General features: G+C 34.9%; 1 protein-coding gene across 1 annotated transcript in view; it reads left to right on the top strand.

Moving 5' to 3' along the window:
* PACRG (parkin coregulated) overlaps window positions 1–15,994 on the top strand; it is a 266,087-nt gene that overhangs the window by 140,008 nt on the left and 110,085 nt on the right. The window contains exon 4 of the mRNA XM_067294745.1: window positions 10,454–10,625. Within this exon, the coding sequence (XP_067150846.1) occupies window positions 10,454–10,625 (172 nt within the window). The remainder of the gene's footprint in view (window positions 1–10,453; window positions 10,626–15,994) is intronic.

Genomic DNA, 15,994 nt, shown 5'->3' with positions numbered 1-15,994 from the left:
TTAGCAGAAAATTTCATTCAGCTCTGGTCAAGACCTCCTAATTAGGCCTTTGCAGCAGTGATATGGCATTAATAAAACCAGAATGGCTCACAAGAGGATGGCTTCATCTCACTGATACTTTTGTGGCAAACTGCCCTCCTGCAGGACTCATTCCATTGACAGACCAGGCAGAGCCAGGCTCATAAAGGAAGCTCTAGACCTAAAGGCAGAGAGCTGTTCTCACTGTCCTCACTTTCTTCCCAGATAAACCTCATTTTTTACATGAACTTAATGAACTTTTCCCCTGCAGCTCTTGGAGAAGAGTGCTTTAGAGTCCATGAAAATCTTTATCATCCATCCTTCTTTGGCTGGCACCGTTCATATTTCTTTAAGTCTTCTTACAAAATGGTATTCCAGAAGTCATAGAAAATTTTATGGCTTACAGAAGATTCAAGATGGTAACAATTAGAAAAGACTATTACAAAAATCAAAACTGTTCCTTGTTTTTGTGATTTTAAAAACCTTTACTCAAGAAAGTATGCATATTAGAATGTAATCCTTCTTAATACTGCCTATGTTATTTATCTTTGCTTTTTAGCTAGGCTTTTTAGAAATCAGAACAGACTGTTGACTGCAACTCTTTGAAAGAAGGACCATCTTTCGTATATGTCTGCACAGTTACCAACATGTTGGGCCTTAATATTGATCAATGAGATTACCAGAAGTTGCAGCATTATAAGTTGTAAAAATAGTTTATACTTTTACTTTTCTATCTTGCATTCTATCTTTCACAACAATGGTAAATCACTTCATTTTGTCAACCAGTTTCAATTACTGGCAATATTCCATAATTTCCATCATTCTGAATAATACTTTTAATTTAAAATTATTGTGGCCTGTGATAACATACGAAGCAGAATCATTTCTACTACTAATCCCCAGGGCACTTCACCATTAGCCTTCTTGTTTCTTCTACTGTAACTAGCTTTTAATTCGTGAAAGAACTTCATCTTGCCTCCTGTGGCTACTAAGTTAACTTAATAATCTTCTGGAAAGGACTCTATTGAAAGCTTTTTGAAATCCTAATTCAATATCTACAGAGCCAGATATCCTTTATCTATTATTTTGTTAACTCTTAAAACTGTCTCTTAGATTGCTTTCAACGAGCCAGATCTGCAGAGTACAGTCCACAGATTTCTGTTGTGTCTCTAGCAATCCTGTTTTAGAAAAGCAAGAAATATATAAAATCTTTCATTATAAGGCATTTAGTGTCGTAAGACAGCTTCTCAATTCTTGCTAAACTTGTGAAACTACCAGCTGAGTCACTGGGCTCTGGTACATTTAGGATTCTGATTATACTTCTGAGGAGTACAGATCTCTTTAAAAAATCAACCTGAAAAGTAGGTTGTTCTCATTAAGAGAATTTTGAAAATGCGGTGTGAAATCAATAAGATTAATTAATAGGAAATGAGTGAATAGACTGTGAATTTACTGAGAGGACTGTGTCTTCATTTCTGTTTTGTACCATTTTCCATGCTTAATAATAAAGTCATCCCTGAATATGTAGTTTCATCTCCAGAGAGCCATAAAATGTGAGGGAAGAATTTTTCCTATGTTGGTGGTATAGGACAGAAACACTAAAAGCATTTATGCATATTGGAACAGGCATATGTTAGCCATAGTATTCTCTGATACCTCTCAAAACTACCCCATCATGAGTTTTTTAATTTGTGAGCAAGAGTATGATTTTTCTGTTCCTACAGGACGCTATCAGTAACCCTTTTACTTTTTCAGAAAAAATAATATTGGTAAAGGGTTAAATAAGAAATAGCTCAATCAGAAGTGCATTTGCTGCACACAAAATGCAACTATTCTCTCTGGATTCACTTTGAAATTGCACAACTGCTCCAAAGTAAAATATTAATGTAGACTCACCTTAAATCATTTGCAGAAATGTCTCTTTTTCTTTTCCTGATGAGAAGAGTGATCAGACTACCACCATTTTATTCTATTTATTATAGCATTTCTATCTTCTTTCCTGCTTAGAGATAAATGTCAAGACTCAGAAGGTGATAGGAACAGGCTCATGCAAAGCTGTTAAATTAGAAAAATCACTATTATAATTTGCCTTTGAGCTGTTTTGTTTCCTCATTTTTATTATATTCAAAGGAAAGTATTGTGGATCAATATGCAAATAGTAATGCATAATGATGTGTTTAAAAGCTTCCCCAATTTCTAAAGCCATAAAATTGTCAATGTGTCACTATTTGTATGTCTGAAGCTTAATTGGGTAGATGGGCAATATTAGTTATGCATTGCATTGAAAAAGATCTTCTAGTATTTTATGCTATGGCTTAATTATTCAAACGATATTAATCTTCAGATAGTTGTTTTTATTTTTGCCTATGGACACTTTTTTCTGTGTAGCTTTATCCCGGTGTTCCCTCTTATCTGTAGTTTTTTTGTCGTTTTTATGTTATTTTCATGTAAGTCAAAAAATTCAAGCTAATTTGACAGACAGTTTTGCATGAATAATTGGCATAGGAAACAGAAATGCATGCCAAAAAATAAGAAAACAATTGTTTGGCCACTAGCTTTCAGAATGGCATTGAATCTGTTAATGTTCTCTCCTGATTTACCTTAATAATTCATTCCTGAAAATTAAAATACAGTGTTATACTTCATGTTATTAAAATGGTACCAAAAATTCTTTGAGGGAAAGGTGTTTTTTTCTAAAAAGTAAATTTTAAATGAGTTCTGTACTGAGATACAGCATTGTATGTGTTTTGTTGGGACGGACAAACTGATCCAATATTCTTCTAACACGGTTTAAAATGAACTCCGTGTTGCTCAAAGTAGATAAACCAAGATCAACATGTCTGCATCAAAAAGATAGTGAGAGAGGCTTGCAGCCACCTCCTTACTGTCCTACTGACTTCAAGTTCTGCCTTGGAGAGGAGGGGATTAATCTCCACAGTGACAGGCAAATGCGTAAAGGACAAAAAGCAAAGCCTCCTCTTCTTGCCTATTACTGGGACACTGTTTTCCTCTTTGCTTCCCTTTTCAGAGAGGAGGTATCCACTCGTGCCTAATTAAATGCCTGCAAAATTGTAAGTTTCTTCTTCACAATCATAATCCTTCCTGCATTCTATAGTGATGGAACAGATTCTGCCCTCTGCTCCTCACTGCTGCCCAAGTGCAGCTGTGGAGGATTTCACAGATGTCACAGCTGAAGGTGGAACTTAATCTTACTGGGGGGTATGGTCCTCTGAGGAGCCATTCATTCTCATTAACCTCCCACAGTACATGTATATTATATATAAAACATTGTGTGATTATTATAAATGCAAATTGTCTTTACACATCATGTAAAGCTCATATTAGGCAATTACAAATAAAAGAGATTAGCAAAATGTAGGTAAATAATAAAGCATCTTTTCAAGTCAAAGTCAATTATTCTTTGTATCCTAATCTAAAGTTTCACATTAATTGTGCTTGTGAAACTCTTGCAGCATGTTCATAAGTTGTGTAAAGAAAAAACATGGGACAATTGGGTCTGCCTAACAAGGTGCCAGCAGGTCTTTGAGCAGCAAAAAGACTGTAAAAAGAAAAAGAAACAGTCTGAGGTGGCAGAGGTATTTTTTTCTGCTACTGAGATAATAGCATGGCCCATTATTTGCTTCACACAAACAATTCTTGAGTACATTCCACATTTGTCTGAATTATGTTTACAGAACTCTTTTCTCAGGGTGCATTTGGCTTCTGTTCATAATGCCTTCCATCAATTAATAGAAAGCAATCCTTTAAGCATAGTCAGTAGCTATTTGTTTTATTAGAAGAATAGAACATTTTGCAAGCCTTTTGCAAGCCACTTGATTCAGATAACCTGATCTAATCAAACCCCAAATAAACAATAATAATTTAAAAAATACTTGATTTCCTTTTTCAGTTTTGGGTATCTTATGTATCAGTTTGTCTCTGTTATTTCCATTAGAGAATTAATGGTAATAAAATCTAGATGTCTTATATTAGGCAAATTGATGATAATAACAGTTGAGATCTCACCAGTGCCTTGTATAATAACATTAATGCTTCCCTATCTATACTAGAAATATCTGATACATCTTAGATCATATTTGCCCTTTTCATATCTGCATCTTATTGGCATCTCATAATGATTAATTAGGCTGCTCAAGTCTTTTTCCTGTCTTACTATATCATACTGATTAACTTCTATACTGTAGCAGAAATTCTTGCTATTAGTCCATCACTTCAACATTGCATGTTGTACTGCTAGGCTTAAATCCAGACTTCTTGGTCATCCTGTTTTTCCTGTATGATATTGTGGCCCTCTTCTACATTGTCAAGACCTGCCTCTTCTGTATCATCAGCAAAGTGTATATTTATAAAATCTAAATCCAGGCAGCACAACTACAAAGATTTATGAAGATGCAAGAATAGACCCCCACTCCCTGTACAAATCTATTAGTTTCTTACATTAGCTTCTGTGTGGTACAGATCACAGACTGTTAGAGATTCACAGACATAGCTGAGAATCCATTTCTTAAGTAAACATTAATTCTTCTATTGAATTTATAGGAGATTTCAGGCTGGTAGAATCATGCTATTTTTTTACCCTTTCTCTAGCTGGGAAGCAGTTTACACAAATTTAGATCTTCCTTCTACCTGCCTCCATTTCTGCCCAATAGTATCACCTTCTTCTTGACTATTAATTTTATTCACCTTCTCAGTAACACTAGTGAGTTTATACCATCTCCTTCTGGCTTGGTGACTGTTTGGGAAGGAAATATTTTGGTTATCATATGCAGCACGATTTGGGCCTCAGCATTACTAGTAGTAATTGTTCTGCAAATGGTATCTGTGGAATGTCTGCTGTAATGACGTAAGTTTGGGTATTTGTTTTCTCAGTCTTTATCCAACTCCAGCCATTGGTGCTTATAGTGGATTATCAATAGACTGGTCTTACCATCTTGCAAATAATTTCTGTCTTAGCCATGCTTCTCATTCATGTGTCTCAAGCCAGAGCCAGAAGAAAGTAGATACATTTTATTATGAGCGTTGCCCATAACTGGAAAGGAATCCACGTGGATTTGACAGCAGTCTCAGCTGAGAGAAAACAGCAGAAAGGTGAGGAAGAGAGGCAACCAGGGTCAATTAGTCTGTGGGGATAAGGAGTTGTATTGCTTCATTTTGAAGGTGCATGTAGGATGGTTGTATGCTCCTAAGCCAGGAAAGAGAAAAGGAAAAGCATTTAGAATACATTTACTTTACTTTCTAGGTATGCATCACAGTTGTGAACCCTTTCATATCATACCCTTCTCCAGTGTTTTTAGACTTAAATTCTATTGTGTTTAAACTTCATTTAAAAGAGAGATAGGACATCAAAATATAGAAAATACTATAGAAAACTGAATTATATTTTGTTATATAAAATACAGTAGAACAATGATCTCCCTAGCATTTCCCAACTATTTTTATTTATGACAACATTACTCTTGTAACTAACATGGAGGCAATAGGGAAGGAATGAAATTCAAAATGATTATCTTTGTAAAATTTCTGTATTTTTTCTTTTTTACATAAAGTAATACTTGATGTCTTAGAGCTGATTTCAGGTGTCCAGTACAGTAATACTCCAAAACCAGAGTTTTATTGCTTCCTTTAATATAGCCATGAAAGCAGCTATTTTCTTTTGTCGTTTAACTTCTTGTAGGACCCAGATATCTACAGAATGTAGATAAGGCTCTAAATTCAGTCTGACTGAGTTACAAAGATTTCTGTTAGAGTGTCTGTCTAATTTCTCCTTTGCCATTATCTGTTTCTCTTAGAGTTTGATAATCTTTTGTCTTCCACTTGTTTTAAGATAGGTACTTTATCATTTTATTATGGGATGCAAAGCATAGGCACAACTTCTGTTACTTTTTTTAGGTAGAACACAATAATTTAAACTAAAACTCTTTCAATAAAGAATCTTTGTAGTATGAGCCTATGCAGTATGTATTAAAAGGTGAACTACAGCAGACTGAAATACAGAACAATTTCTTGCTATAAAACTTATAAGGAAAAAATGTACTAAATAAAACAGCAGAATTGAGTTTTGAACAGTAAGGACCTTATGATAAGTTACTATATTAAAAATCACATTTAATTAAGTCTAGAAAGTGTTAATGAGCATTGGTTACTCCATAGTGACAATTAAAACTAGCATCCCATTGTGAATCAAGTGACAAAGCTACTACCAGCGAGAAACCAAAAACCATGAAATGCATAGGTTTCATCTTGACTACAGTTAGAGAATGTTCAGAGCAATCTTGGAGGAAAAATTAGAAAAGAAGTTCCAAACTGAGGATATTCAAGAATGTTTCTGCTTTTCTCTTTTCATGAACCTAGAAAATAGAGATGAAATAGCTAGAAGTTGTCAACTGTAGGTGGTACAGAATGGAAAACAAATTTTAAAAAGGATTATTCTTGCTTTACAAAAATTCTTGTTTGTCCTTTTCAAATCAACAGTTCCAGAGCTTATTCTAATAAACTTAATTCCTTAGATAAAGATTTTCATTCAGTGTGCAAACAGTTATGTATAATGTTTTTAGGACATCTAGTCCAATTTTTGGATAATCATTACATCCAAGATATATAGTATTATGTAGTCAATTGAGTTTAACTGTGTGAAATGGTATGGAAAATTAATTTGTTTATATGCCTTAAACACTAAGTTCTAAAACTCATGTTTACTTTATAGGTTACCAGATTACTTTAAGTAAGATTGTTTAAGAAAGGCCAATATCATCTTTATTGTCAAGCCTCTGTACCTTAAGTCCTCTCAGATAGTTTGCTTGCTTCATTTAACAGGCAGATTAGCCAAGAAGCTTCTTTTTACTGTTTACTACCCAGACTCTTTGTCTGGCTTCTCATCATCTCAGCAGACGCTTCTCACCTTTCCCTGCTTCACAGGAACAGATTTTCTGCTGGACAGATTATTTCTAATTGTGATACTGCCATTATTTTACTCATACTTGCTTGCTGTGCATTGGCTTGCTGTATACATTGACAAAAGAAAACGTATAAGTAGTATATTGTTTATTTTTCACCTAGAACTACTTATATTACACAGAACTGTCATGTAAGTTTCATGAAATGTGCAAATTCTTACTGATTCTAATACAGCTGTTTTCACTGTGTGATCATTTTTTACAGTACTCTAATTTTTATTAGGTTGGCCTAATTGCTGAAAATTCAGAGGTTGGGTTCTTGCAACAAAAAAACAGTAGTATAGAGGTTCATAATCATTACTGTGAGATTTATTCGTTGAAATCCATTGCAGCGTTGCTGTCAGATGTGGGCAAGTTTTGCCAGAAATTTGAGCCTTAATCAGCATTTTTTGTGGGTGGAAGTGAAAAATAACAAAAGAATTTTGTGGGTGTAAACAAAAAAAAAATCACATTTTTCTCAGAACAGCTGCATAATAGCCACTTTGGAAAGCTAAATAATAAACACAGAAGGAAAAGGTTTCATGCAGTAGAATGTAAGGCAAAATATTTTTGGCCTCCATATTGTGGGAGTTATTATAGTGTACAAAATGCTAAGTAAAATTGCCTGTGTGTTTGAACAGCTGACACTTCAAGAAATGAGAAAGAAATCAGAGTTCTTTTCAGAGCAATGCCAGTTGCCAACACTGATGGGTTTGGACCTAACTAAGCAGTAAAGAGTACACACAAATGCTGGACCATCTACAGCTTGTATTACCTGTATTTTAGAGATTTTGTTTCAAAATCAGGCTTTTGTGTCATGTGTAAAACTCAGATTTCTATTTTTTAACCCAGAAATCAGATTCCCCTTAAAGTTAACATATCATTCCTATGTATATGTAATGTATAAGTATAAAACAATGTTTGCAGATAGAGGTAATATCTTTTATTGATCAAGTTTTATCACTGGAAAAATTAGGCAAGCTTTGGAACACATAAGCCTTCTTCATGCCTGAAACAGAAAAAGCAGATTTCAAGGGTAAAGGAGTGAGAACAATTGCTCAGTATTCGAACATCTTTAAGAAAAAAAGTGATTGGTACATACAGAGTAGAGGAGATGTTTATAGAGAAAGGGAGAAAAGAGATGAGGGATTCCAGTATGTGTTTTGAGGAAGACACTTGCAAATCCTGATGCAAGGATGTATATCCAAAAACAACATTTTTCCAGGGCAAAATTCTGCAATTTGAAAGGTTTATCACAAATCCATATAGGGAATTCAGTTTTTAAAAAACACTACTGATTGTATATCTCATTTTCACTTCCAATTTTAGCCTAGAAACAAGTAGCTCTTGTAGATTGCTTCTAATTTTCTGATAGTAGCACACTGACAATTAATAACAAAAATTGCAATCTGATAATTATAAACTACAAAAATAAATATTAAAAAGAAAAGAAATGAAGCAGTAAAGCATAAGTCCTATTGACAGAGGACAGAAATAGTTGTCAGGCCGCAGCAAGGGCCAAGCGCTGGTACTGGCAAGGGCTGCTGGCGGGGCCAAGCCAGGCCGGGCCTGGCCGCCAGGCCGCATCCCACCGCCCCAAGGCAGCAGGGCCCTGGGGCAGCCGGGGCAGCCCTGGCCCTGGGGGCGTCGGGCACAGGGACAGGACGGGCCGAGGCTGGAGGACAGCGACTGACAGCCCCAGGTCGGGCTGAGATGGGGCCACGGCTGGAGGGAGGGAGCAGGGATGGGAGAGGTGGGGGGGACCCCAGCACCCTGACAATAACTTGCTACTTCTTTATCCTGCTTTTTGATCAATGATTTTTTGATCACCTGACCATTTCTTTCTTGATGCAGGTTTGCATCTGTAGTGAATAATTTGGCCTCGGAGTTAGGCTTGTCACCAGAAGTTTGCTATATTGCTATATATAGTTGCTATATTGCTTCCTTCTGTTCTCAGCGACTATGAGGGCACATTTCTTTTACCAGCTCACAAAGATGGTCTGTAATATGTCCTCAAGAAATAGAAAAAACACAATTTTATAGAATTTAAATAAGTTCTGATTCTTGTTTTGTAAAGATCTTTATAGGTGGTTCCTTGGGAATGTTATTTTTGAACTTTCTCATGAGTTGGGTATTTCTTTGTGAAAAGCAAGCAAACAAAAAAGATCAAGAAACCATCATATATGGTATTTTGAGTCCTCTTCTGTGAAATGTGGATTTTGTTTTTTTCTTCCTCTGTATGGTTCAGTACAGGGACTCAATTTCATTCATGTATGTAGGTGAATGAGTATTACCCAATGGTTCTTTTTATTCTCTCGTTAGAGATAAACAATCAGTGTGTGAGATGGTGTAAGTATGTAATTGGCTTTACATCTGCCAGTAGTAAGATAGTCATAGAAAATGTAAAGGACTCGATTTCAAGTATCTCTTCCAGTTAATATTCATTTATAATACATGGATCAGTTCCAACAAGCAAGTTGGAAGTGGTCCAATCAGCAGAGCTGTGCAAGACCTGGATTCAGATCTGCTCAGAGTCGAGCAGGGAGGAATATTAGTCTTGGTGGCAAGCAAAGAATGTGTCTTCTACTTGCTGTCTGTCCTGTAGTCCTAACATCTGAACATCCTAAAGCAAAAAAGAAAGTGCTTTGCTGTTGAGTCACCACTTAATTATATTCAGAGCTCTGACAGGTGGAAAGCAACCAGCCTCTGATTCTCTCTGGCTATCCTAAGTGCATATAACATCAGACTGCTGAGGAATAGAAGAAGAAAAAGGGAAGAAAACTGGGATAGAGTGCAAAATCCCTGAAAAGTGTATAATTCCGGATGGTACACAGCTGTATCAGCACACTTTTGTACTTTAGGATTGGAGGAAGCATCCTACTGGAAATTGTGTACCTAATTTCTATATCTGTTTTTCACATCAGAGACCCAATGAGAGAGGTGTTTTTTCTTTAAAATTCTGCTCTGAAATCAATAGCAGATAAAAGGAGGTCATTATTTTAGGAAGTTAGGAATTCTGTACCAATACTGATATTTGTACAGTGCTGGATTTTTGCTGATTACAAGATTCTTCCTCTTACTGTCTTTCAAGCAACCAAGTGAATATGTAAAGATCATTTTTTTCTCTGTTATTGGAAATAAACAGAACTTCATTCTGAAAATAGTTTGATTGATTCCAATAGGCGACTTACAAAGTAAGGTGCATACATAAGGATATCAGAATCTGGTACTGACTTATTAGAAAGCTCTCAAATGCTAATTTCAGATATTTGAATCTCTAACTTCATCTAACCAAAGACTGAGTGAGTTGAGCAGTACAGAAATTAAGCCACAAACCATATTGACTTGATATTTTGTGACAATACAAAATGAATTATTGTTTACTAAACATGCCTTTATAGAGGGCATGAAATATCTATTGGTCTGATCACATTACATTAGTTTTGTTAAATTGCATTTCTTTATTTATTTTGTAATTTCAGGTGGAGATTGAGAAGCTGGACTATCATTATTATCTGCCTTTGTTTTTTGATGGGCTTACTGAAATGACATTTCCATATGAGTTTTTTGCTCGGCAAGGAATCCATGACATGCTGGAACATGGTGGAAACAAGATTCTTCCTGTCATTCCTCAGCTCATTATCCCAATAAAAAGTAAGTGAATATGTGGGGAAAAAAACTAAAATTGAATTTATATAATGTAGCTTTTTGACAAGTTGCTAATTAAGCAATAAAACAAGACAGGCTGTGCATTTCATGAGATTATTGCTAACCTGAGTAAATTGTAAGGTACAAGGCTTATGCCTTCAGTCACCTGATATGTGCAGTAATCCCAAGGAAATTGACTGTCTCATTAGTCTTTTTCATATAGTAAAGTGACTCTTGGTCTTTGGAAGTATGATGTAACATTTTCTTACCTGATTTTTATATATTGGTTATATAAATCCATTACTGTATAAAATAGTTTATCTAAAAAGAGAAAACACCAGAAGAAATTTATGGAGTTATGTTTCTTTTTTCTTTTGTTTATTCTACATTTGTCTTATATTTATTCACTAGATATCTTTTCTGTCATCATACTCATTACCTACCATGTGTGTATAGGTATATAAAAAAATTTGGGAGTTTTGCCTGACTGATGAATGCTGTATGTAAAATTTTAGTATTTTTAAAACTATATTGATTTTGAAGTTTGCATACATTCAAACATAATTTTTTTATTGAACAGTTATGTGAAAGGTAACAAATGATGAGACTATGGGTGTAATGCCAATAAAACTCTTTTTATTTGAAAGACCTCATCTTTCAGACACGTTGTTTTGTCCTTTCCTGTTTCTTTAGGTCAGTATCTTGAGTAGATGTTACTCTGAACCATCATCCTTCTGCAGTTAGGCATTATGATTTTTACATCTGTATGGTACACCTATACAAATAAGTTAGACAGTGTCATGCTACATTGCTGGACACTGGAAGATGTTAATTTCTTAGAATGGTCTCTGATGTGGTTTTGGCCCATGCTAACTAGTGTTGGAGTGATTTTGGAGTTAACATAGGCCAGGGACCATTCCCTATAGGCAATTTGGATGCAGTCTATTTTTTGGAGATTATGGAAGTTTAATAGGATTGACTAATATTATTCTGTGCCAGTTAGTATCCATTTTATTTACCAGTTGTAACCATATAATCCTCGGGTACATTGCCCATGTGTTTTAAAGTTAGATTCTATTACAGTTTTTCTCTCTAAAATGGGAACACATAAAGAGAGGAATCATGTAATTTCTTTAAATCTGTATTTCCAATATTCAAAAGTAACATATCTGGATACAGGCAACACCCAAATATAGTTATAGTAGCATAACTTTTTTAAAAGCTAAAATAATTCCTTCAGAAAAGACTGCAAGATTATGATCATAGTTCCATAGCTAGGATTTAACAGTCTTGCTGAGTCTTGAATTTGGCTTAAAAATGATTACCTAGAAGCTTTAACTACTACATAGCTTTTAACATTAGAAAGAGATCGCTAAGTAAGGATATTTATATCAAATTGATATATAGCCTTTTAAACAGAATTATAATTTAGGCTGCTGGAATACATTCACGAATCTGCTAGTTAAATTTATTTGACGATTCTCTTGTATTTTATTGCACACAGATTATTCTTTTATTTAAAAAGTCTTTTTCGGCTTTAATGTGTGAAGAGTCTAAATATTATCAGTGATAAGAGTTTCTCCCAAATTAAAGTCATATTAATATTGAAAATGATACTGTCATCACAAGGAATCTGGAAGTGTATGCCTCTAAGAGTTTTAAAATTTTCTATGACTGTGTAATACAGCAGTATAGTCAGAACCGTATATTTCTGTGCCTCAGCTGCACCCACATTAAACTCAGCTATGTTTTACACATATTACTGTCTCTAAAGTGTCCCGCTGGGTGAGTTATATCTGATTAGCCAGTCTTCTTCTAGACCACAGCCATATTTTTACTGTGAAAGAACAAACCAATTGATTGTTAGGCAAGGGAATATGTGAGACAGAGGGGAATGGGATAAAAGAAAGACAGAAAAATAACTCTATAAATAGAATGCTTTTAAAAGCAGCTTTCTCTCCTGCATGTGCATCAAAGGAAAATATTAGTGAAGGGCTGCTCTCTAAAGACATTTGAAATTAAATATAAGATTTCTGTATTATATTTTAATGATATAAAGAGAAATTTATCCTCCTCCCCAAGACACATGCTCTTGCTTAAAGTTCACACTTTGTGAATGGTATACACTTAGGTTTAAAATGATATTATTTAATGAACATATAGTTTATTGTAAGCCAAATCCTTTCTATGAATTTTCTTCTAGCTATGCAAACAGGAAATGACTAACAAAAAGGGGATAACTGAAATTAACAGGTTCAGGGTTTTTTTTTCTGAAGACAGCTGGAGTAAGATTGAAATAATATGGATATATGCAATTTATTTGCAATATAGTTGAATATCTTATTTTTCACATTGAAAGATACTTTTTTGGAAATTCAAAACAAGAAAAGAAAATAAATTGAAGGCATTGATTTCTCAAAGAGAAAAATATTCAGAATATATTTTGATTTTTCAAAAAAATCAAAATATATTTTACCTTACAGTGACAAAGGAGGATAAAATAGTTTACATATACAGTCATTCTATGGCATAAAAAATAGGAAAAACAAATTACCTATATGTGTCAAACTTGCAAGAGAATAAATCCAACTAAAAATTAAAAAATGAAAAATCATAAAGTGTAAGGAGTTCAGGGTGTTTAAACTTTCCACTCCCTTTCACGGAAAATGTAGGCAAACCCACTGTTTGAGTAATTAAAACTAGAATCAACATCCACCATTTGAGATATAGCGCAAAGAATGAAGTACTTTGTAGAGGTATTACATAAGTATTGATGTACAACATACAGTGGAATATCTTCTCCCTTGCCAGGAAGATCTGTATTATTGTTTTCATACTATAGAGATGGAAGGAGGTAGAAGGAGCCTAATTTTGCCCATGTCCCGAGCTGCATCTGTGGCAGAGAGAGGAATAGAACACAGATCTTACAAATCTCTGGTGTGGGAAGCAAAGCTGCCTATAAGTCACATCAGACTTCCCTTATTTTTAGGACACAGGAGAGTCTGTCTGGCCCCACCATGTCTTTCAGTAATGCAGTGATTTATATTAAAGCCAACCTGTGGCCTCGAGTTACCTATAGACAGTCAAGAATAGCTAGAAAAAAGGTCAGGGGAGTGAGAGATGCCTATTGTCTGTAGTATTTGTTTGCAAATGGAAAAGTCCTGTTGAAGATTCTGTCTGATCATTAGGAGAATGTAAAATTCCTTTTGATACTCATTCTTCTGGCAAATTGCTGCTTGTAATACTAGATTTGCCAGAATACACGACAAGTCATAGAAGCCATTAATTCCTTTCACTTGCTTTCCTTAGGCTTTCACAACTCTTAGATCCCTGCAGAAACTGCAGAATTCCCCAGCTTCAGCAGGAGACGCACATGCAGACATAAACACTGAATGGGGTGGCAAGTTAGGTACAGCTTTTCCAGTGTTTCTATGCACAGTATCAGGGACATCCTACACAGTGTGTGGAAACACCTAGTTTCCAGTCAAAGGCACCTGTTTTTCTTCATTAACAGTAACTGTGTTTCCATTTACATTTTCTTTGCTGGCAAGGTTGCTGTAAGAGGTTCCAACCTCTTCACATCCAAGCTGCCGAGTCGTTCCAGCTCCCACACCCCAGTTCATTGCAACTGACTTGTGCTAATGCAATTGTTTGTGGAGCACCTCTGTGAATCTGATTTACTGATGTGTTCCAAATTAAAAACAAATAAATAAAAACAAAACCCTTTCAAAGTGGAGTAACTTTTAAACTCAGATCATTTCAATGGTCTAGTTTATAGCTTCACAAGTGAAGGAATAGTATGCAATAGCACAGGAGTTAGAATAAGTCATTGGAGTTGATCAGTAGGAACTTCTTGATACAGCTATGCTAATGAAGAAAATCATGTGAAATTAAACACTTAGGCATCTCAGATCAGCCACTTGCCAGAAACCTTTTCTGTTCCATGTTGCGAATCCTAAAATGGACATGCAGGTAATCTGAGTTTAGGCCTAGAAATTAATAAAGCTCAAGTCTTTGCGCTAAACACTCTTTATTACAGAACAGTCCTCATCTTCCTACTTAAAATGTGACTTAGATGGAGTATTGTTTCTTCACATTTGCAGCCAGCAGACCAACACTGCCAACTGAGTCAGAAAAGAATAAGCTCCATCTTAAACAATACTGGAGTTTTATTTTCTGAGGCTGTTTCTGTGGTCTTAAAAATGCTTTCTCTAACAGAGTAGATCAAGGATATCTTAAGCTTTGTTGAAAGCTCAGTTTTCTTAAGGAAAATAGATCTTTTGTGAGTCAGATACAGAGAATTGCACTGAACAATCCTCCATCAATGTGACCTTCAGAGTCCTTGCTAATAGTTTAATAAATTCCTAAATTAAACTGATTTCTGTTTTCTTTTACTCCACATCCTATTGACATGTAAAATATGGATTGATGTCTTTGACAATAGTGTGGATATTCCAGATTTAATAACAAATCAGGGTCACTGTTGCATTTAGATGAGTGAAGTTTCAATTGTTGCTAACAGCTGTGTAAGCACATTTATATTTGTATTTCTTCTCATATATCTTCACTACATTTGCCAACTTAATAATCGTTAAATACTTCCTTCTTTCACAGAATGCTAAAATATTTTTATGCAATAAATCTGGCTTCCTGGGCTGTATATTCTCTTCTGTTCTGTAAATCATGTAAGTTGCTTCCTATCATCTACAGAAAATAAACCTTTAATAGAACTTCTGTCTTCCTCCTGAATGAATTTTGTTCTAAAGAACTAGTCCCGGTTCTGAAGAGCAGGGACTGAAATCTAATTGTAAACAGGCTTATTTTTATAGATTTAAAATATTTTTAAAGAAAGCAATTGTCTTTTTTTAATTCTTGATTCTCAAATATTGAAGCATTTGTCTCCCATAGCCTCCATCACATAATACAAGTGACTGCAATTAGTAGGTTTATGTTAGATTCTGCAGCTCAAACTGGTTACTTCAGGAAGTTTCAAATGGTATAGAAATTATATTCCTTATTACTTCTGTTACTCTTGTCTGTGAGAAGAAACTGTGTTTCTCATTCCATAAAAGTAAATCTCACCCATGTTTGAAAGGTGAAATCTGCAATTAACTTCTCTCATTTTTGAGGTTGGAGTTAGAGCTATTCTCTCCCCAAATATCACATTTATTAATGCTGAATTTCATCTGCCATTATGTCATCCAGTTATTCAGTATTATAAAGATCTTATGCAGCCCTTCGGAGTTGTCCCGTGTCTTTGCCATCTGAAATAATTTCATATCATCAGAAAACTTTGTAATACTCAGTAGTAACCACCTCTTCCAAATCACCTATAAATCTGCTGAAGAGCATGAAATTCAGCACAGATTCCAGCA

The sequence above is a fragment of the Apteryx mantelli genome, chromosome 3, assembly GCF_036417845.1.
Source record: "Apteryx mantelli isolate bAptMan1 chromosome 3, bAptMan1.hap1, whole genome shotgun sequence".
NCBI classification, from domain to species: Eukaryota; Metazoa; Chordata; class Aves; order Apterygiformes; family Apterygidae; genus Apteryx; species Apteryx mantelli.
The sequence above is the reverse complement of the archived record's forward strand: the minus strand, read 5'-3'. Positions and strand labels throughout refer to the sequence as shown.